General features: G+C 34.7%; 1 protein-coding gene, 1 non-coding gene and 1 pseudogene across 4 annotated transcripts in view; 2 read left to right on the top strand and 1 right to left on the bottom strand.

Annotated features, from left to right (window-relative positions):
- The window catches only part of TRIM69 (tripartite motif containing 69), a 28,077-nt gene extending 9,054 nt beyond the window's left edge, over positions 1-19,023 (top strand). Inside the window, exons 2-7 of one of the 3 annotated variants that reach the window (XM_006920414.2) lie at positions 2,587-3,063; positions 3,888-3,983; positions 6,610-6,843; positions 7,574-7,596; positions 7,679-7,803; positions 18,425-19,023. In XM_006920414.2, the coding sequence (XP_006920476.1) occupies positions 2,587-3,063; positions 3,888-3,983; positions 6,610-6,843; positions 7,574-7,596; positions 7,679-7,803; positions 18,425-18,966 (1,497 nt within the window). In that variant the 3' untranslated portion in view covers positions 18,967-19,023. The remainder of the gene's footprint in view (positions 1-2,586; positions 3,064-3,887; positions 3,984-6,609; positions 6,844-7,573; positions 7,597-7,678; positions 7,804-18,424) is intronic. The other 2 variants (XM_006920415.2, XM_015595879.1) reach the window with 2 other exon arrangements.
- Positions 19,024-19,610: 587 nt separating this feature from the next.
- LOC112469795 lies at positions 19,611-19,729 on the top strand. Its single transcript, XR_003042732.1, has one exon. It is a non-coding gene; the product is annotated as a 5S ribosomal RNA (ribosomal RNA).
- A 2,916-nt stretch (positions 19,730-22,645) lies between these two features.
- LOC112469701 lies at positions 22,646-22,768 on the bottom strand (annotated as a pseudogene).
- Positions 22,769-23,556: the final 788 nt, after the last annotated feature.

Below are 23,556 nucleotides of genomic sequence, written 5' to 3'. Positions count from 1 at the left end.
TTGGGAATTGATATTCATCCTTATAAAGCCCCTGGCTGGCAGGGATAACCTCTTAAGGAAGCACATCCATCTCCTTCCACTAACCTTGTATATTATCGCAGAGCAGAGAAAAGGCAAAGAGTAGAACAATGAAGTCCTTGAAATATGCAGAAGAAATACTTAATTTTTTCCAGAGGTTTTTTTTTTTTCCTGAGGTGCTTTGGATTGTAAACTTTTGAAATCTTGGATACTAAAATATTTAAGGGAAATTGTTGCTTTTTAAGGGCATTTGTTGCATATTTAAGGACATTTGTTACTTTTTAGCTTTTATTCCTTCAAAGTAATTTTTCGAATACTCTAATGTGTAGATTTTCTGAAGAATTAACCTTAAGAGCAGAGAAATACAATTCATCTATAGAGCACAGCCAGTTCAAACAAGAGCAAGATAGAGCCATGCTCCAAGGCCCTGCCATTTTCACATAAGAAGGAAAGATAATGGACTTGATGACTATTGGAGCTTCTCAGAGTTGAAAGAGATCTTAAGTCATTTAATTTACTCCTTTCCAACCTCTGCCTGAATATTTAAAATAAAGAGAAACTCACTATTACACAAATTATTTCTTTTTACTATTATGTAAAAGTGTCTCTTTTTACTGACTTTGCCTTAATAAGAGTGTAGTAGGAATAGGCAACAGTGTTTATTTTTTTCCTTTAGAAATTATAAACAAAATATTTATAACTCTGTTTCAATAGGGCAAGAAGAGGAGGAGAAAATCTAAAGGTCCCATAATTGAGGAAATTAGAACCTGATCTTTATGATTAATATATGTTTAAATCAAACTTTATAAGAAGTGGAAACTGATAGAAATGATAACTCAGTACATAAGGACTCATGTCAAAATTTCTTGTTGATGAATTTTAGCAAGTTTTTTCAGTTTTCTTATAGTAAATAAACATTTTATTTTGTCTATCTGATTAAGAAGAAAATACTTAGTTTGGAGTATTACATCCTTTATTTTAGCTCTGAACAGATCTTTCTTTAATTTTTTGCTTTTTTACACCTACATCACCTGGACTTCCTAGGTAGTCTCTCATCCAAATACTAACCAGGCCCAGCCCTGTTTAGTTTCCGAGATCAGGCTTGTTCAGGGTGGAATGGCTGTAGACCACAGACTGTGGCTCTACTGGGGTGTGAACCCAGGACCTTTTGCGTGTAAAGCAGACATGCTAACCACTACACTATGGAACCACATTTCTGTCTGTTAGTTCTAATTGGTTTACAGTGTTGTTCAAGTCCTCCATTCCCTTACTGATCTGTCTAATTGTTCTACCCATTATTAAAAGTTGAATATCAGAGTCTACAACTATTAATGTAGAACTATCTATTTCTAACTTCATTTTGTCAGTTTTTGCTTCATAGATTTTGGGGCTCTGTTGTGAGGTGTGCATATAGTTATCATTGTTATATCTTCTTGATAGATTGACCCTTTATCAATATATAATGTCCTTCTTTGTCTCTTGTAACAATTTTTGCCTTAAAGTCTATTTTGTCTAATGTTAGTATAGCCACTCCCATCTCTCTTTCGGTAAATATTTGTATGGAAGATCTCTTCCTCTTCTTTCACTTTTAATCAGTTTATATCTTTAGATCTAAAGTGAGCCTCTTACAGGCAATATATAGTTGGATCATGTTCTTTTTATTCATTTTCCCAATTTCTGCCTTTTAATCAGAGGTTAATCCATTTTCATATAAAATAATTACTGATAAGAACTCATTTATGCCACTTTGCTATTTATTTTCTGTATATGATTTTTTTGTTTCTTAATTTCTTATTATTGCATTCAAATTGATTTTTTTTCGAGTGAACAAATTTTTTACATTCATTTTTAAAATTTTATTTATTTATTTATAATTTCTTATTATTGCATTCAAATTGATTTTTTTTGAGTGAACAAATTTTTTACATTCATTTTAAAAATTTTATTTATTTAATTTTTAAAATTAAGTTTATTGGGGTAACATTGGTTAATACAGTTATATAATTTTGAAGTGTACATTATCATTTGACATCTGTATATTCTATTGTATGTTTCCCACCAAAGTCCAGTTTCCTTCAGCTACCATATATTTGATCCCCTTTACCGAGTGAACAATTTTGACTTCTTTTTCATTTCTTTTTCAACATATTGTTTAGTATTTTTCCTTAATGGTTACCCAGGGCGTTACAATTAATCTCTGAACTGTCTAACAATCAAGTGTGAATTAATACAAATTTAGTTTCAAGAGTATACAAAATCTGTTCCTTTACAGCTCCATTTCCCTCTTTATATTGTTGTCATCATCACAAATTACATCTATATATGTTGCGTGCCTATAAATATGTTTATAATTATTGTTTTATGTATTTTTAAAATAGTGTTAGGAGTAGTAATAAAAAGTGATGTTAGAAAACACTAAATTTTCCGGATCACTTTCAAAGAAGAGATTATGATGCTTTTACTTTGGCTGCATCAATTCTCAGCTCCTTTAGAAATGGAGCCCACTATTCTGGAATGATGAAATGGACAGCTAAAAAGAGAACTCACTTTAGTTGTTCTTTTCCAAAGGTATCTTCCAAACCTTCCTCCAGCATTGACCCAGGCAACTACACTGAAGTGAATGATTTGATCACCGAGATACCCTCTAAAGTGCAGATACAAGATATTACTATGGAGCTACACTGTCCTCTGTGTAATGATTGGTTCCAGGATCCACTGATGCTAACCTGTGGCCACAACTTCTGCCAGGCCTGTATTCAAAACTTTTGGAAACAGCAAGCAAAGGAAATATTCTGTCCTGAGTGTAAGATGATCTGTCAGTATAGCAACTGTACATTCAATCTTGTACTGGAGAAGCTGGTAGAGAAAATTAAGAAGCTACCCCAACTCAAAAGCCAGCCACAGTGCCCAGAGCATGGAGAGAACCTGAAACTGTTCAGCAAGCCAGATGGGAAACTGATCTGCTTTCAATGCAAAGATGTTCGGTTGTCTGTGGGGCAGTCCAAAGAGTTCCTGCAGCTCTCCGATGCTGTCCACTTCTTCATGGTGGGTGAACCCTGAGCCTTGAAAAACCCCGTAGGAAAGCTGGAAAAAATTTTCTCTCTTCCAATCCCATCCCTTTATTCAGATGATTATTAGAAAGCTCAGAGTACTCAGAAAATACAACACATCTTTCAATGTTCTTTCTCTAGAGTTATTAATTATAGGAAAAGAGTAATGGAGGAGCTGTGGCCTACTCCCTCAATCAGTCAGATATTTACCTAAACCTTTCCTTGACAGCAATCTACTAGACACTATGTAGAATATGGACATATAAGATACTGCTCTTGTTATAAAAGTCTTGAAGTTAAGGAAAAAACAAAAACAAAAAGACTAAACAAACAGAATATAAGATAGTCTACTATTGAGAGATAAATTTTGTCATATTACTAATTCATGAACATTTAGAATTTCAGAAAAGATTAGAGAAAATGGAAATAGTTAAGGGATGTATGGTGAAAGAAAGTTTAAACTGGGAAATAATTTGGATTTAGATGGAATAAGTGTTCTTAAGTGAGAACAATGTAAGTAAAGGTAAAGATAATGAGAACAGTGTAATTAGAGTAGAAAATATAGAGTTCTGTTACATTTCTCAAACCCCTATAGTTAACTAAGAAGGTGGGAAAAAAACCAACAACCTAAATTTTCCTACTGCTTGTAATTTTCTTCCCAATTCTTGAAAGAGACAGGAATTATGATACAGAGGAAAGGAAAGACTTTTGCAGCAAGAACTGGCTTTTTTTCTGACACACTGAAGCTTTGGGAGAGATGCCCCTTATGAACTTTCACCTCCCAAGTCAGTGTAGGTTAATTCTATGTGGTATTCCCAGGAGGAGCTCACCATCTATCAGGGTCAGCTGGAGGCAACCCTGAAGGAGCTTCAGTCCTTGAAGAACATGCAGCAAGATGCTATTGCTACTTATAAGGTGAGGAGTGGGGTAGAGGGGTTATGAGATAGAACTAGAATATAGCCTTCTTGTAACTTTAGTTATCTGGGTGGAAAGGTGCCTACACTAAATGACACCTGGGCTATAGAATTAAAAAACAGATACAGTAAGGTGGAAAGGACTGTGTCAGTAGAGTAGGTTCCCAGTAGTTGATCAACAGAGAGAGCAGACTGGTCTTTCCCCTAATATGCTGATACTTTTGATGGTTCACTAGGTGATTGTTGTGGGGTTGTGATCTGTCTGATCTTTCCTTTTATCTATGGCAAAATAAGGAATTTATCTATGGCAAATCCACTAAAGATAGCTATGTCCAAAGAAATACTTCTCTTTTCTTTGAATTTACAACAAGGCTACCTCTGAATCAAGGTCTTTCAGATTGCTGGCTTTTCCCGTCTGATTTGATTTTTCCTAGCTTCCCCCAAACGAAATAACACTATTGCTTATACTTTCAATTTCACAGGAACTCTAGGACAACATTAATGGTTAGAGACTTGGCAAATAATCCCTAGGTCGGGGGCTAAATTGGGAGTTCTATTTCTTTGTTAATTATTCTATGGAAGAAAGTAGTCTCTGGCATTTGGTATTTCGAAGAAGAAATATATACAGTGGGAGAAAGAAGAAAGATAGATGAGAATAATGACATCCCAAAGTATCTTGTTCCTGTTGTAAGAACTGCTAGTTTAGCTATTACAGTTAACGTTTGTTCATTCAAAAAATATTTACTGAGTGGGTCATGCATTATACTAGATACTATATTTCATTAGGTTGAGAGACAGATGTTAATTAAATAATTCTACCAATTACAATAAAATAACTGTGATAATTACTATAGATAAAAATATAGGGTGTTATGAGAGCATATCAGTGGAGAACCTAACTTAGACTCGGGGAGGGGTGTTCTCTTACGAAGTCACATATTAATAAGAGAGAATTGAAGGATAGATAAGTAACTTAGCTAAGTAAACTCGGTGAGAAGAATATGAAGGAAGCGTTCTGAAGAAGAATGTTCTATGAAGAGTAAAGGGCACTTGGAAAAGTCCTGAGACAGAAAGTTAGTTGCTAAGTTAAACAGAGAAAACCAATAAAACTGGATCCTGGTAGGCAAGATGCTACTGAAGAGGCAGACATGGGCCCAAACATGTAGGCCCTTGTAGATACTGTTAGAAATTTTGACTTCACCCTATGAATAATGAGAAGCCATTAAAAGGTTTAAACAAGACACAGTTTCATCTCATTTCATCTTATCAGTCTGGCGGCTGTGTGGAGAGCGTATTGAGAAAGACAAGGACAAAGATAATGGTTAGAAGGACTACTGCAGTGATCCCAGAGAATGATGTTGGTAGCTTGGTCTAGAGAGGCAGTGGAAATAGAGAGAAATAAATGGCTTCAGCATATGCTTTGGAGGTTAAAAAAAAAGAAAAGTCTGGATGTGGTGATTTATTAGATGTGAGGGGTGAGTGGAGATGTCAAATAGTTGGATATAGGAACCTGGAGCTTAGAACCTGGTCTAGGCTGGAAATAAGAAGTCAGTATACAGATAGTATTTAAAGCTGTGGGAAGAGAGGATATTACCTAGAAAGAGAATGTAGAATGAAAAGGGAAAGGAGCCCAGGACAGAATATCAAGTAACTCTAATATTCAGAGCTTGGTTAGAGGAGACAGAACCAATGGACAAGACTGAGAAATAGTGGTGCAATAGGTCAAAGGAAAACTGGAAAAGTGTGAGCTAGAGGATAGAGAGAGAGTGAAGACTATTTTACAAGGGCAATTATAATGATAAACCATAGACTCCAAGCTGGATAAGAGGGAACATGAAAACAGATGAAATTGAAGGAATAGAAATGGAGGGGTCAACATATCGAAGGTTTCAATGAGATCCAATAATTGTTGCAATAGGGGTACATGAGTGAGTATAAAAAGTTATTTTTGGAGATGGTGCAATTTCTGGGGTGAATAAAATCCTCATTGTAACTAAGAGAATGAGTAGATAAAGGTGGAAATCTCTAGAAGTAAGGAGGATAAGGAACCAAGAAGCCAGAATTTCAGATAGCTCATTCAGGAGGATGTTGAGGTCACCTAAGAAAAGAGCTGCAAATGTAGCAGCTATTAATTTCAGTGCTTCAACCATTTTCCATCTCCTGCTTCTTTCATACTGTCTTGGCAGCAGGCGTGGCATCTCTCCAGCTCCGATTTCTTAATAAGAACAGTTCTTTCAGCCTCCCTTATGGCCCCTGTTTAAGAACATCACTTGATAATTTTTGGTTTGTACTTCTGGGTAGGAGGGTGTTATCATTCATTATAGAATGTTTGATTAACTCCACAGTCTTATTTAACATGGCATTGGTTACCACCTCAGTACCATATTAGGACTTAGTGACCACTTTTGACTCTTTCATCCTGAACTAGCTGAGAAAGACAGAGTAAGTCTCCCCCCACCAAAAATGGGCCTCCTTTTAGTATGGTTGAATGCTGACACTCAGCAGCCATTTCTATGCATTTTCCTGTTATGGTATTTCCCAAGTTGTGTGAGTATTGGTGGTGCGGGCCCCTGTCCCCAAGTGCTAGTCTCAGTAATTACTATGGTGATGATCATGGAGATTTCCAGGAAAACAAGCTACATCTGCAGCAACACATCTCCTTGGAGTTTCTAAAGCTGCATCAGTTCCTGCACAGCAAAGAAAAGGACATTTTAAACGAGCTCTGGGAAGAGGGGAAAGCCTTGAAAGAGGAGATGGAGTTGAATCTGAATCAGCTTCAAGAACAGAATCTACTAGCCAAGGACATGTTGGCAAGCATCCAGGCACGGATGGATCAGCAGAATTCCTTCGACTTTCTCAAAGTAAGTGTACACGACGGGGGTGTCAGAAAGGATGTAGAAGCACTGTTTTTCCCACAAGGGGGAAAATCTGCTGCAGTGCAGATTCCCTGAGAGAAAAGCAGGAGGGAGGCTACTTTTGCCTTATACTCAATGGAAAGCTTTACTTTCAGTTTTTCATTAATTGCCATTAATAACAGCATATATTAATGTTTTAATATTTTTCCACAAAAAAACTTTGAAGCTTTATTTCTCAAAAATAAGAAAGTTACAACCTAAGTTGTATCTTTGGCTCTCAGCCATCATAAATTGACCTGTATGAAAAACTGTTTGCCAGACTTTGCTACCTGAAGCTTTACCTCTAAAGTGGAATTGGTTATCACCTCAGCACTCAGAAGCTTAATTAGCCAGAGTAAGGAAAAGTGGCCTTGGGACTGGAATACCTACTGGGTTTTTCTACTGAGACAATGTGGCAGTATACGTAGAAATGGCTTATCCTTAACTTCTGTCTTGTTCCATGTAAAAGGGAACTCTAGAAATTCAGAGCAAGATAAGAACAGTTTATTCTGGGTTAGATGAAGGATGCAGATCAGAAAAGGCATAAAGAAGATGAGAGCTAGCAACTGAATAGGGACCATCTGCACAGGATCCCAGTATTGACAGTCAAATGCTAGTGGTGGCCAGTATCACCAAGGAAATTTCTGGGGTTAATGAATAGGTATCTAACTTTTCTATTTCTCCTTTCCTCTTCTAGGACATTACACCTCTCTTGGATAGGTAAATGATTCCATATGGTATTAATGCCCTACCTTCAGTCCCTAGAAGATGTCCAAGAATAAATAATTTATGTTTCCTTCAGCTTGGAGCAAGGAATGAGGGTGCTGACACCCAGAGAGCTTATCTCCAGAAAGCTGAATCCCGGCCTGTACAAAGGTCCCATTCAGTACACGATGTGGAAGGAAATGCAGTCTACTCTCTCTCCAGGTATCAGTGCGTAGTAGCCATTGGTTCTTGGGGATCCTAATCTCTTTCATATGTAGGACCTCTTCTGTGGTTCTAATTAGTACTTCAGATACTAATTAGTCTGGGACATGGAAGGGTAGAGTTTAGCCAAAAGAAGGCTAGTTGGTATGACTGAATTTCTTTTGGTACCATAACCTAAGAATTTAAGGATTTTTACTAGAAACAGTCTGATGTCAGAATAACCACTCAGCCTATGATTATGTTTGATTGTTCTATCAAGTGCGATAACCAATATTTTATCGTTTTGCTAAATTGGTTATACAAATCCCTGGAGCTTCCATGCCCTGGAGGAGGAGGTTACTAAAGCTACCCTTTGAATGTAATAGGGTCTTTATAGGTGCTCCTGTGTTTGATGTTCCATATGGTATTAATTCCATATGGTATTAATGCCCTACCTTAAGATGTTATACTCTATACACTCTAAAGTGGTAACCAATTCCACTTTAGAGTATATAGAGTATAATATCTTAAGAGATTGTTTAGAGACCTTAACTGCTTCAGAAGAAAACCAAGAAGTTCAATAGGTGTGCCTAATAAGGACACTAAGTTTTCGTCATCCTGCAGATGCCAAAAGACTGAGCAGGAGAAAAGAACACAAATGGCATTTTGAGAACATAAAATAAAGTTCTAAATACAAATCTTCATAAAAATAAAGTTCTAAATAAAGTTTTTAAAAATAGAATTCATATAGACTCATTATTAGTAGTAGTTTATTGACTTAGCGAAAATCACAAATCTATCCGTGTTAATAATCTTTCCAGGTAATTGACATTGACTGAGGTACAAATAACGAAGAGTAAAACTCAACTTTTTATTCCAAACTCAGCTTTTTAAAGTGTACAATTCAATGAGTCTTGACAAATGTATATACCTCCATAAACATTTCCAGAATTAAGATATAGAAAATTTCTGTCATCCATAAAAGTTCCTGCATATCCCTTTACAGTAAATCCGTTCCTTCTATCCCCAGCCCCTGACACTCACTAATCTGCTTTATTCCACTTTAGTTGTGTCTCTTCTAAAATTTCATATAAGTGAATTATAGATTATGCAGTTTGTGTCTGGCTTTTTTTTTTTCACTTAGCATAATGCTTTTTGAGATTCACTGCATCTATCAATAGTAATGTTTTATGGATACATCACAATTTGTTTATTCACTCACCAATTGATGGACATTTGAATAGTTTCTAGTTTATGGCTATTATGAATAAACTTGCCTAAACATTCGTTTACAAATTTTTATGTTTTAATTTCTTTGGAGCAAATATCTAGTGGTGGGATTGCTGGGTTGTGTGTTAAGTGTATGCTTAACTTTATAAGAAACTACCATATTTTTTTCCTAAAGTGACAGTACCATTTTACATTCCCACCTTCAGTGGATGAGAATCCCACAGTTTCTCCATATCCTTGCCAAAACTTGATATTGTCAATCTTTTAAATTTTAACCATTTATTAGACATATAGTAGTATCTCACCGTGGTTTTAATTTATATTTCCCTAATGACTAATTTTGACAATCTTTTTATGTGCTTCTTTGCCGTTCATATATTTTTTTGGTTAAGTATATTTGATCTTTTGCTCGTTTTTTATTGCATATTTTTATTATTGAGTTTTAAAGGACACAAATTTTTATCAGATATATGTTTTTCAAATATTTTCTCTCAGTTTGTGGCTTGCCTTTCATTTTCTTAACAAGGTCTGTCAAAGAACAAAAGTTTTTATTTTTGATAAAATCCAACTTATCAATCTTTTTCTTTTATGTTTTATCCTCTTTGGGTCCTAAGAAATCTTTTCTTAACCCAAAGTCACAAATTTTCTCCTATACTTTTTTCTGGAAGTTATCATTTCAGCTCGTATATTTAGGTCTATTACCCATTTAGAGCTAATTCTTGTATATAGCTGAAGGTAAGGTTCAAGGTTATTTTTTTCTGTGTGAGTGCCCAATTGTCTCCACATCATTTGTTTAAAAGACTACTTTTTTTTTATTTTTTTTTTACCACTGAAGTACTTTGGCACCTATGCCAGAAATCAACTGTAGTCTACTATAGTCTCTCAATCTTGTTCCATCAATCTGTATTGTTTATTCTTATACCAACAACACAAGTCTTTATTTAGGTTGCTTTATGAAAAATCTTGAAATCAGGTAGTATGATTTTTCCTTTCAATTCATTAGTTTTGCTTCATGTATTTTAAAGTTCTGTTATTAGGTGAATACACATTTAGAATTGTTATGATCGCTTGATGAATCAATCTCATTATAATTGTGAAATGCTCCTCTGTATCCTTGCTAATATTCCTTTTTCTGAATTCTGTTTTGTCTAATATATGTATCTTTTCCCATCATCTTATTTTTAACTCATTTGTGTTTTTATTTTTCAAGTGTGTTTCATGTAGTTAGCGTGTAGTTGTCTTGCTTTTTAAAATCCAATCTGACAATCTGTGTCTTTTAATTGAGGTGTTTTGACCATTGACATTAATGATAAGCAATATAAATGAGTTTAAATCGAGCATCTTGGTATTTGTTTTTATTGATACCATACCATCTGTTCTTTCTTCCTTTTTTTCCTCTGTACCTATCTTCTTTTAGATTGAGTCCATTTTAGTTATCTCTTTCATCTTCATTATTGGCTAATTATCTGTACTTCCTTATTTTATTAAAAAATTTTTATACATTTTTTGGTTGCTTTAGGATTTTATAATATGCACCTTTAACTTATCCCATATTATCTTCCAATAACAGATAATGTAAAAAACTTATAATAGTATACTTTTACATTCTTCATCCTTTATGCTGTTGTCATACATTTTATTTCTACACATTATAAATTTTTTTTAATTTAAACAGTCAATTGTCTTTTAAAGAGGTTGTTTTTTTATTTTTTATTTTTTATTTTAACGTCTACAGCACTTGGTCTTCTTAGGTGGTCTCCCATCCAAGTACTAACCAGGCCCGACCCTGCGTAGCTTCCGATATCAAACATCAGGCTTGTTCAGGGTGCCATGGCCATAGACCACAGACTGTGGCTCCACTGGGGCATGAACACAGGACCTTTTCCATGTAAAGCAGATATACTAACCACTATACTATGGAACCATGTCCTTTTAAAGAGATTTTTTTAAATGAAGAAATATCTTTTATATTCACATATTTACAATTTCTGAAACTCTTTATTTTTTTATGTACATACAAATTCCATCTGACATCATTTTTCCTTCTGCCTGAAGAGCTTCCTTTAACATTTTTTAAAGGAAGCTCTTCCTTTAAAGTTTATACTTTAAAGTTCAAGTATACTGGTGATGTTTTCTCTCAGTTTTTGGTTTTTTCACATTTTTTGAAAAATGTTTTTCTTGTTATAGAATTCTGGGTTGATGGATTTCTTTTTCAGTACTTTAAATGTGTCATCCCATTGTTTTCCGAATTGCATAGTTTCCAATAAGATGTCTATTACAATTTTATTCTTTATTTCTCTATATATACTATTTCTTTTTTTTAGACTACTTTTACTTTCTTTTTCTTCCCTTCCCCCTCAGATTACTTTTGTTTTTTGTCACTTGTTTCCACTGATTTGATTATGCTGGGTCTTGGTGTGATTTTCTTTATATTCATTCTACTTATGGTCTACTGAGCTTCTTGAATCTATGGGTTTATAGTAGTCATCACATTTGGAATAATGTCAACTATTATTTTTTCAAGAATTCTTCACCTATCCCCCTTTCTCCTATGCTAGGACTCTAATTTTACATATGTTAGACCACCTGATATTGGCTGACTTGTCACTGATGCTCATTATTTTCTAGCTTTTTTTTTCTGTGCTTCATTTTGAATAGTTCCTATTGCTATTCAAGTTCTCTCATCTTTTCTTTTGTACTGTTTAATCCTCTGTTAATTCTGTTCAAGATGTTTTTCATTTTAGATACATTTCATTTCTAAAAGTTTCATCTGGGTCTTCATATATCTGCCATTTTTCTTCACCATGTTCATGTCTTCCTTTACATTCTCAAGCAAATGAAAGATATTTATGATAGCTGTTTTAATGGTGTTGCTAATTCCATCATTGTTGTCATTGCTGGGCATATTTTCATTGCTTGATTTTTCTCCTGACTGTAGGTCATATTTTCCTGCTGCTTTGCATAGCTAGTAATTTTTTTCATTTTAACAGATTTAATTTTTTAGAATACTTTAAATTTATAGAAAAATTAACAAGATATAAAGTTCTTATATACTTCATCTCTAGTTTCTCCTATTATTAATGTCATTTTACATTTCATATGATACATCTTTTACAATTAATGAATCAATATTAATACATTATTATTAACTAAAGTCCATAGTTTATTTAGATTTCCTTAGTTTTTATTTAATGTCATTTTTCTGTTCCAGGATTCCATCTAAGGTGCCACATCACATTTATTTGTCATGTTTCTTTAAGCTCTTCTTGGTTGTAACAGTTGCTTACCCTTTCCTTGTTTTTGATGACTGACATTTTTAAGGAGTATTGGTCACATATTTTGTAGAATGCCACATTATTGCAATTTGTCTGATATTTTTCTCCTAAGACTAAGGTTATAAGTTAGTAAGAGGAAGACCACGTAGTTAAAGTGCCATTTTCATCACTTCATATCAAGCATACATACTGTTAGCATGATTTATGACCACTGATGTTGGCTCTAATCACTTAGCTGAGGCAGTGTTTGTCAGGTTTCTCCACTGTAATGTTACTCTTTCTGTCCCCTTTCTATCTGTATACTTTGGAAGGAAGTCACTATGAACAGCCCACGGTTAAGGGGTGGGGTTATGCTCCTCCTCCTTGAAGGTGAAGTATCCACATAAATTATTCAGAATTCTGCATGGCAGCTTTGTGTCTTCTGGCTGGTAATTTTTTATTAGATGTCAAACATAATCAATTTCAAATTGCTATTTGCTGGATTTTGTTGTAATCCTTTAAGCTCTCTTGGATTTAACTTTGGCATGTAGTTATTTTAAATGACTTTGCTCTTTTGGACACATTTTAAAAGTTTATTATGGTTTTTCAGCTTTGTTACAGTAGTTCGACAGCAGCCTTTAAACTAAAGCTAATTTAGCCCATTTTCTAAGGTAATATCCTTCTGAGTACCCTGCCTGATGTTCCATGTATTATGACATTTTCTCATTCTGGCTGGCAGGATTGAAAACTATTTTCAGTCTTGTGTGAGCTCTAGAAATTATTCAGCCTACTGCTTTCTGGAGATTCTTTCACTGGCCCTAATGAGTTTCACTGAAGATCAGTACTCAGCCACAGCCTTGAGGGAATCCCTTTGTAGATGTTGGTAAGTCTCTGCCCAGCTGCCTCCTCTGTGTTACTCTACCCTGCAAATTCTAGCTGCCTTGGGATAACATTGTGTTTTTCTTCTTGTACTCTTTGTCCTGCAAAATCAAACTTTACTTCTAATGATCATTTAAAGCATAAACTGATTTTTCTGTATTTTTGTTATTATTTTACATCTAAGAAAATCAAATGAGATTCATTCGACATGTGGCTATTTTATTAATAATATAACTGTGGTCAAACTTTGGTAAAATACACTCCATACATCTTATTTCTAATTCTTTGCTTATTCTGCAGGTTCTTATTTTCTCCTTTCCTGCTGTTGCTTTATGGAAGGGGTTGGTATTTTTTTCTATAAATGGTCAGATAGAGAGATGTATGGTGTTTGTCCAAACTACTTAACTCTGCCATTGCAGTGAAAAAGCAACCACAGACAATATGTAAATGAATGGCCATTGATGTATTCAAATAAAATTTTATTTACAAAACAGGCAGCAGGCTAGATTTGGCCTGCTGGTTGTAGTTTTACCAATTCCAATGTAAAATATTTTAACATATTTCCTTTAGTTTTGCACACAGTAAAATATCACCAAAGTTTACTCATTTATTCACCAAACTCTTATAGAGGACCTACTACATGCTAAGCACTAAGTTGGGTTCCAAGCACATAGAAATTAAAGACATAGTTTCTGCTCTGAAGAAGAAGAGACTAGAAGATCAATTTAGAGTCTGTAGTAGCCATGTAGGTGAAAAATTATTAAGATCTAAGCCAAAGTCATGAGAATGAGAATGTAATATAAAGAACAGATTCCAGAGCCAGAATTCCAGGAGCTGAAATGTACCAAACAATAATTGGTGGTAAGGGGTAGAGAAATGTGATGTAGAAGATGGAAATATAGAAGATGCAGAATTTGGACGGAGTTGATGAGTTCAATTGTGGCCATATTTTGTTGAAGGACTTACAGGACAACTAAGTAAATATATTCAAATAGTTAACTATTTCAACTGGAGCTTAAGAGAGACGCCAGGGTTGGAATAATCAGTATAGAGCAGTGTACCCAAAACTATTGATGTAAATGAGATTTTCTAAGGAAAGAGAGAACATACAGTTAAGGAGGGAGCATATTATAGAGAATACTAACAAATAAAGGGCAATTAAGCTTCCAAAAGAGACAGGAACTTTGGCAAGAGAAATAAAGAGAAAAACCAGGAAATGAGGTTGACATGGAATCTAAGGAAAGAGACTGTCAAGGAAAAGGTAGTAGTCATTCATGCCACATGTGAAGATCGATTTAGAAAACGATTGGAAAAGAGATAAAAAACAAACAAACAAACAATAATTGGTGACTTTGGTAAAGAGTATAATGGGTAGAAGTCATATTGTCAAGAATTCAGGAGTGATTTGGAATGAGGCAGTAGTGAAGTGAATAGGTCACTATTTGAGAAATTTTACTAAGAAGGGAAGATGTGAATGTAGGAACAGAGTCAAAAGAGGACTTTAAAAAACATACTTAAGGGAAGCAGCTCATAGAAAGGCAGAAATCAATGGTATAAGAAAGGGGATAATTGGTAGAAGTAGGGAAGAGTGAGTGAGTTATAAACAGAGAGCGAAATATTGACTTTTCTCAGTTTCCTCTGGAGATTTCTCCTTTGGAAAGGAGGTAAAAGTGGTAGAGGCAAATAATTTTATCAAGTGGATCTTGCAGTATGAGTGGAAAGATTTGAGGGATTCCAATAAGATGTTTCCCTGTGAAGCAGGGAATGAAGTCTTCTGCCCAAGATTGAAGAGGTGGGGAAGTGGAAGAATGGAGGTTTGAGGCGGGGAGTTGAAGATTTAAAATTGCTGTTGTGAGGAAGATGTTTGTAGAAGATGATTTGATTTGATTCAGAAAACACAGGAGTTCTGGGCAGGGCTCATTGTCAAACATAAAGTGGAAATAATGAATCTGTTGTGGTGTCTATATGTACAATTTTGTGACTTTGCTTCTGCAGTGGTCAGGAATTTGGATGTGAATTTGAATAGATGGATATATCCAGGGTTGGAGAGTTGCATGGCAGGTGCTGCAAAAAAGAGAATAAAAGTGTTGAGGTTATTGGCAACAAAGCTGCCAATGCTAAGCTGTTTAGGGAAGGATTTTAAGCCAGGAAGCAGATAGCTTAGGGAAATAAGGAGAAATAAGGGACTAGAATAATGAAATCAAGCAATGGTTGTAGGGGGAGATGAGAGTGAAAAAGCTCAAAAAATAAGAGACTGGAGATATCTGACTTTAAGATTTTAGAGAAGGAATATTTTCTGATGACTACAAGGTCCCGAATATGGTCATTGATATGGACGGCTGACATGTAGTGGAGTCAAAAGTCACTAACAGTAAAGTCAAGGACCAGCAAGAGTGGAAGAGTGGCTATATCCAAAAGATAGTGAAATCACTTGGGATGATGGGCTGAAGTCGGGCTAGAGGTGTAAAGTTAACCCAAAGTGCGGGAATATAACAGGAAGTTTGTACATGATAGCATTGAATAGAGATAGAGGGTAATATAAAATGGAATGACATGAGCCTCAATGAAAAGTAGTTTTTACAAAAGCATGAGGAGTAGAGTAGGGGTCTAGAAGTGGCAGTGGTGGTTACTGGATCTCTTGAATCTGAATTTAGAAAATAGTCTTGTGAACTTTTTGGAAGCTGTTTTTGGAGGAAGGACCAGATAAGTTTCTGTTAAAGAGCGGGGTGAGAAAATTCTGTAAACTGAGGATACAGGAGAGTTAATTTGGAAAGGAATTCCAAAGGGCAGGGTGGAAAGGGTTGGGTAGACTGTGGGAGGATGGGTGAAGATAGAGGAAGCAAAGAACAGATATGGGAATAAGAGCATGTTAGAGTATAAATTACTGGAGGGGTCTACATTCTGTATGTTGGTCAAGGATAACAGGAATATGAGACATGGTGGAATTAGCTGGTGTCCAGATTTCAAATGGAACTTTGATTGAAGTTCATTTATCTATTTATTTAACAAATAGTTACTTGAACACCTAGGAACAGTTCCAAATTTTGACGATATCTCAGGAAACGAAACAGATAAAGTCCCTGTCATCCCAGAGATTACATTCTAGTGGAGGAAATGGACAATGGACAAATAAATAAATTTTACATAGTGATAACCATTGTGAAGAAAATAAAGCAAGGTACACTCATTAAATAACTATCTATGAGAAAAAGTAAAGCAAGATAAGAGTATAAACAGTGATGGATGGATGAACATGCTATTTTAGATAGAATAGCCAGAGAAAACCTCTCTGAGGAAGTAATTCCCCTCTCTGTATGTTTTATTGTGGAAGTTCCAAATATACAGAAAAGTTTAAAGACTTTTACCATGAATACCCCTATACCTATCGAGATTGTATCATTAACATTTTACGAACTTGCATGAACAAAGGCCTGCATAATGAATGTAAAGGAATGAATTATTTGGTGACAAGGAAAGAAAGTGTAAAGGCCCTGAAGTATGTATGTATGAGCTTGATATATTCAACCAGCCAAAAGGCTAAGGTGGTTGGATCAAAGTAAATGAGGGCAATGTGGTAGCAGATGATGTCAGAGAGATGGGTAAATCATGTAGGTCTTGTTTGCTCTGTAAAGAGTCTGGATTTTATCTTAGATAATGAAAAGCATAAGAGTATGTTGAGTAGGAGAACTGGATAATCCCATCCGCGTTATAGGAAAAATTGCAGATAGATTGCAGATAGGCAAGAGTGATATCAGAACAGTTAAAAAGCTATTGAAGTAGTTCCAGGCTGGTGGTATTTGTGGAAATTATCTGTATATATTCTGAGTTGGATCAGAATATATTTTAAAGGTGGAGCTGACAGAATTTACTGTTGGATTGAATATGGCAAGAGAAGAAAACAGAAGACACAAAGCCGACTCCTAGGAATCTTCAAAGCCAGTGCAGATTGAGCTATATGGAGGTGTCAGAAGCTTGGTGAGGAGAGTATACTCGGGTTCTAAAAAGGCTGGTAAGAAGTCTTTATGATACCTCCAAAGAAACCTTACTCCTCACATTGGAAAGAGTAACAACCCAAGGTGGACGGGGACATGTGAGGGAGAGAAGATTCAGCCTGTATGGAAAAATTCAGTCTGTTATTGAAAAGAGAAGTTCTAGGGATGATAGAAATCCTTGGTATTCAGTCAAAAGACACAGGCTTTTCTGGAAAGAGAGAGTTGGACTGGACTGACTTCATTTCCAAGGATAAATAAATCCACCAACAATAAATGTATGTATATATGTATCTGTGTCCATGATGTGAACATACATAGCTTTTATGTTTCCTTTATCAAATTTTGTGCCAAGTTTCAATTATCTCACACCTAGAATCCTCTTTTTGCTGGTACACTTTCAACCTCTCTTTATTTAGAAATTCTTTTTAATACTGATGCCCCTTGATTCGTCTAAACCAATGCTTGTCAAGTTACTTGTGACAAAAGACCAGTTTTTAAAATCACAACCTGCCATGGACTGATATGTTTGTAGAATAAAATATAAATCAATTACTTGAAAAAGTGGAATTAAAAAAAAACAGATTACAAAGTGCGAGTTCAGTTTTTTAATTATTAGATTCAACTGACATAAAATTATTCTTTCGGATTGCTAACATATCTAAGAGTTTACTCTTAAATTCTTTACTCTCTTGTCCCAGACTGGTAACCACACAGTTTGTGGACCACATTCTGATTAGCAGCACATAAACCATTTCAGATCTCAAAAGTCTCATTATCTATTAAACCAAATATAAACTTCTCACCATTATCCTCTAAAAACTGTACCAGTTAGCTTACCTGCCTCTAACAGGCAGCTCGTTCTTTCCACATAAGCTACTGTTTCTAGCCCATTCGTTTTTTGCTTCTGTTACTCAAAGCATCCTGAATATATCTTAGTTATATCATAACTGAAATACATACTGTCCTTAGAAAGCTTTTATAGGACAAACTTACCTAATCGTTACCTCTTCAGCATTTGTATTTTCTTATATTTACCAGTACAGATATATATTATTTGTATCGTTTTCTTCATTAGAACATAAATTACTTCAGAGTAAAGTTTGATTTTTTACCATAAATATAAAAATGTCTACAATATAGCCACAAGGTATATAAGTTAACTACCTGCCTAAAAGTATATGTGCATGAGGGAGATAATGTACTGCTGTCTATGTAACTGCCTTTTACTATGGGAATTTGCATTCATCCCTTTTCTCTCGTGCCCTGCTTTCTCTTATTTCTTACTAGGCCTATCTCCATTAACTCTGGACCCTAAAACAGCTCACCCAAATTTGGTGCTCTCCAAAAACCGAACCAGTGTGTGGCATGGTGACATTAAGCAGGTAATGCCCGATGATCCAGAAAGGTTTGACTCAAGTGTGGCTGTGCTGGGCTCAAAAGGCTTCACATCTGGAAAGTGGTATTGGGAAGTAGAAGTAGCAAAGAAGACGAAATGGACAGTTGGAGTTGCCAAAGAATCTATCATTCGGAAAGGCAGCTGTCCTCTAACTCCTGAGCAAGGATTCTGGCTTTTAAGACTAAGGAACCAAGCTGATCTAAAGGCTCTGGATTTGCCACCTTGCAGTCTGAAACTGACTAACAACCTCAACAGGGTGGGCATATACCTGGATTATGAAGGAGGGCAGGTGTCCTTCTACAATGCTAAAACCATGGCCCACATTTATACTTTCAGTAGTACTTTCATTGAGAAACTTTATCCCTATTTCTGCCCTTGCCTTAATGATGGTGGAGAGAATAAAGAACCATTGCATATCTTACATCCACAGTAATTAGTCATACTATGGTGTAAATTCAAGGCATTATTAAAGAGGTATTGAAATAGTTTACCAGTCTCACTGGTTTCTCTTCCCAATTTATGGGTAACTCTGGAATAATGAAAAGAGGATTCACAAATTCAATTTCATTCTCACTGTCCTAAGTGGATTTCACTAGAACCTTTTAAGATGTCATTCTAAATCACTGGGGTCTTCTATGACACAGGAGCTTATCTCATGAGGGTGATCATCTTGCTATTGTTACTGGAGCAAACTACAACTTGAGTTTGCGATGCTTGGGAACTCTTTTCAAACGTGCCAGAAATCGTATTATGCTGTCATTATTCTCCAACATAATGACTCTTAATAGATGCATTTTCAGATGTATACTCTTCTTCTTATTTAAATTTTTAAAATATAAAATGTGCAACACATTTCTAGAACTCGTTACTATAATTTGAAAAACAACAACAACAAAAAAACTGCTCCAGAGATTTAAAGAAAAGAAATAGAAAATGGTCTGGGCCAGTTTATAATCTTGTTTTGAATTCTCTCAAGATACTTTTTAGTTCAGTGATTCTCTGAACTCTTTCTCATCTCTTTTTCTTGATTTATCTATATATGCGGGCACTTGTTTTTCTGTATTCAAATACATTTAAGTCTATGGCCATGCCACCTTAAATGTGCCCGATCTCATCTGATCTCGGAAGCTAAGCAGGGTTGGGCCTGGTTAGTACTTGGATTGGAGACTACCTAGGAATACCAGGTGCTGTAGGCATTAAAAAAAAAAAAAGAAAACAACAAATACATTTAAGTATTTCTGTTTGCTATGTCCTTTTCATCATTCCTTCCTATAATTTAAATATCAGTATTTTTCATCTTGTCCTCTACAATATACTCATATTCCAGCTTGTTTTTTCTTTCTAAGTCTAAAGTACTTAGCATCATTGATCTCAGCAGTACCCTTGATGAACAACCCCTATTTCCTTTCCTTGGAAGTCCCACCTAACTGGGACTTTTCTTTCTCTATATGTGATAGGTTTTTTGCGGGGGAAAGGGTATTTAGGACCTGCCTCACTGGCCCTCTAAAACTACAATTAGCATAGCTCTTTGGCAGGGTAATAGCCCCCTATCCATCATAATGGGAAAGATACACATATATGACAGGTGATAGTCATATATCATTGGTATACATTTATAATATGCATACATTTACAGCTGCTGATTTGGGTAAACAGCCACGAAATGATTACAACTACATTTAAGAAATTACTTTTTTTTTTAATGAATTCACTTCACTCAGAATGTAATGAGGACTTTTTTTTATGCCTAGAACCTTGCTAGATGTTTTGAAGAATATAAAAGAAGCATAAAAAAATTCATCTAGAAAGATTTAAAACAAATTCCAGTGCTTGGACCCCACCCAAGACCAATTAAAATAAAATCTCTAGCAGGTGGGACCAGGCATCTGTAGTTTCTAAAAGCTCTCAGGTGATTCTAATGTGCTACCAGGATAGAGAACAATTGAACTAAAGGAACATGTTTTTTTTTAAAAAAAAAAATTGTTTAAATTCAAACTTATAGGAAAACTGCACTTTTGTATGATAAACGCCCATGTACTCTCCACCTAGATTCACTAATTATTAATATTTTCCCAGACTTTTTTAGCCTCTCCCACATCCATTCCATATCATATGATTTTTTGTGTGTATATAATTATTACTAATGTTATTTTGCTGAACCACCTTAGATTAAGTTGCAAGCATTATAATTCTTATCCCTGAGTATCTCCTAAGAACCAAGATATTCTCTTATGTAATTGTAGTACAAAATTCTGAAATTCAGAAAATTTAACATTGACATGATACTAGCTAATACACAGTCCATATTCAGTAAGTACATATTTCTAATGGTGGGGTTTCAGGTATTGTGATAAAGAAATTCAAGTAGTTGACAAAGAGTTTGGGGGATAAAAGAGGGCTCAATTGCTGTCTTAAATAATATGCATAGTTCTAGATAATAGATATCTAAAGACTGTCTTTGGGAACAGACAAGTATTACAGAGTTTAGAGAAAGGGGAGGTCAATGTTCACCAGAACAGGAGGAGAAAATTACAAGGAAAAGTTGTGATTAAGTTGGATAATGAAAGATGAATAGGAATGGGTAAAAATTCTAATCTGAATATGGAGAATATACTTCTTAAAAATGAATTATTTTTGTGGAGATGGTTGCATAGCTATATAAATATACTAGAAATTAATGAACTATATACTTATAATGGGCAGATTTTACAGGATGTAAATTATACCACAATAAAGCTGTTTTTTCTTTTTTAAAAAAAAAAGAAAAAAAAAAGAATTTTATTCAGATCACCAGGAGAATAAGGACAGACCACAGGTGTACACATATTTTTCACTATCTGTAGGTACCCACCTTAATACTTTCTATAACATACTACCTTAGCTCTCTAGCATTTACCTTAACATTAGATGACACAAATTTATTTTCCCAGATAATCGGTTATTCTATACTAAAAAATTTGAACACTCCCTCTACTTAGAACTTAGAGTATAATTAAAAACAGGAATCTTTCTAAAGAGTGTGAATCATATAACACCAATATGGATCTTCCCTGCTAGAAATAGACTCTGAGTGGTATTCACTATGAAGCATGACTAGGGCTGTCTTATACATTGTTTTATCTCAGGCTACAGGAGATGAGGCTGATAGTAATAAAAATATCCTTGTATGAAGTAAAAGGCGAAAGAGGCCCCAGTCAGCATGTTAGGATTCACTGAGGTATTTCCAGGTAAAGAGATGCTCTGGATAAGTTAAATTTTCAGATGAGTAAACATGGTTTATTCAAGGCGAAATATTTGATTACTACTTTAGATAAAATTTTCCTAAGTTGACATGTTTTCTTGATTATTTAAAAAAATTAAATTATAAAATACATACAGAAGAGTTTATGGAATGTATATGTACAGTTTGGAGAATAAAACAAAAACAAGCTCTCATTAATTGACCATCTAGTTTTGAAAATAGAACCTTTGAAGCCTGCTGTGTACCTCTCTCAGCCCTGAGGTAATCACTATTCCACATTTTGTATCTGGCCTTTTCCTTTTTGAAAGTAATTCATAGGTCTGTTTTTCCAACAGATGTACTGTTTAGTTTTCTTCTATACTACATTCATAAGTATAGTTTTAATATGCTTTTTTTTTAAACTTTAAATGAATGGAAATCATATTGTATGTCTTCCTCAGCTTTTTTAAAATTCAAAATTATATTGTTTTCCATTGTATGAAAATAAAACAATTGAAATATACAAACTACTGTTGATAAGTGGTTGTTTCTAGTTTTTTGTTTTTGTTTTTGGTTGTTGCTATTGCTTTAACTGTTATTACCATAAACATTATTGTATATGTGTACTGGTAAACAGAAGCAAGTCTCTCCGGGTATATATCTAATAAATGGGACATAGGGTATGCATACCTGCAAAGGAGTAATGCTGAATTGGTCAAAGCAATTTTGCCAATTTACATTCTCACAAGCAGTGAGAGATTCCATTAATCTATGTCTTTGCAATTCAATATTTACCAGTAAGGTTTGTACATAATGATATCTCATTGTAGTTTTAGTTTCCATTTCCCTAATTACCACTGTGGTTAAACATCTTTTTTTTTTTTTTTTTAAACACCTACAGCACCTGGTATTCATTCCTAGGTGGTCTCCCATCCAAGTACTAACCAGGCCCAACCCTGCTTAGCTTCTGAGATCAGATGAAATCAAGCCTGTTCAGGGTGGCATGGCCGTAGCCAAGCATTGGCCTTTTAATAAGTTTATTGGCCATTTACGTTCCCTCTTCTATGGAATGCCTATTTGGGTGTTTGCCCATTTTTCTATTAGGTCGTTTGTTTCATATTGAGTCACAGGATTATTTATATGTTCTGGATACCAATTTTTTCTTGGCTATTTGCACTGCAAATATGTTCTACTGGTTAATATTTGTGTCACTTTTAAAGAATGCTTCTCTACTCAGAGACCAGAGAGATATTTCCCTCTGTTTTATTCATATGTTTTAAAGTTTCACCTTTTATATTAAGTGCTTAATAGTTCAATCAGCTAGAAATTAACAAGTATACATTCATATGTAGCTAACAACTTAATTTTAATATATATATAAAGCAAAAATTAAGAAATTGATAAATCTACAAATAGATTTTTAGCATGCTTCTCTTAGTAATTGATAAAAGAATCAGATAATATGATTAACAAACTTGACTAAATGAACATATGTAGAACACTGCACCCAACACCTCAGAACATCCAATAGCTGCACAACATTCTTTGTAAACACACACAGAACACTGACCATATACTTCAATCATAAGGAAAATTTCAACCAATTTTAAAGAATTATAAGCACACAGGCCATATTCTTTGACCTTAATGCACTTAAGAAACCAGAAATCAATAACAACAAGGTAACAAAATAATCACATGTATTTGGAAATTTTAAAATATTTTAAGTAACCCACAGATAAAAAAAATCACATTGGACATCTCAAAAATAATTTAAATTGAATGATAATAAAAAGTGACATC

This window comes from Pteropus alecto, unplaced genomic scaffold (genome assembly GCF_000325575.1).
Source record: "Pteropus alecto unplaced genomic scaffold, ASM32557v1 scaffold86, whole genome shotgun sequence".
Lineage (NCBI taxonomy): Eukaryota > Metazoa > Chordata > Mammalia > Chiroptera > Pteropodidae > Pteropus > Pteropus alecto.
This window is presented reverse-complemented; position numbering and strand designations above follow the sequence as displayed.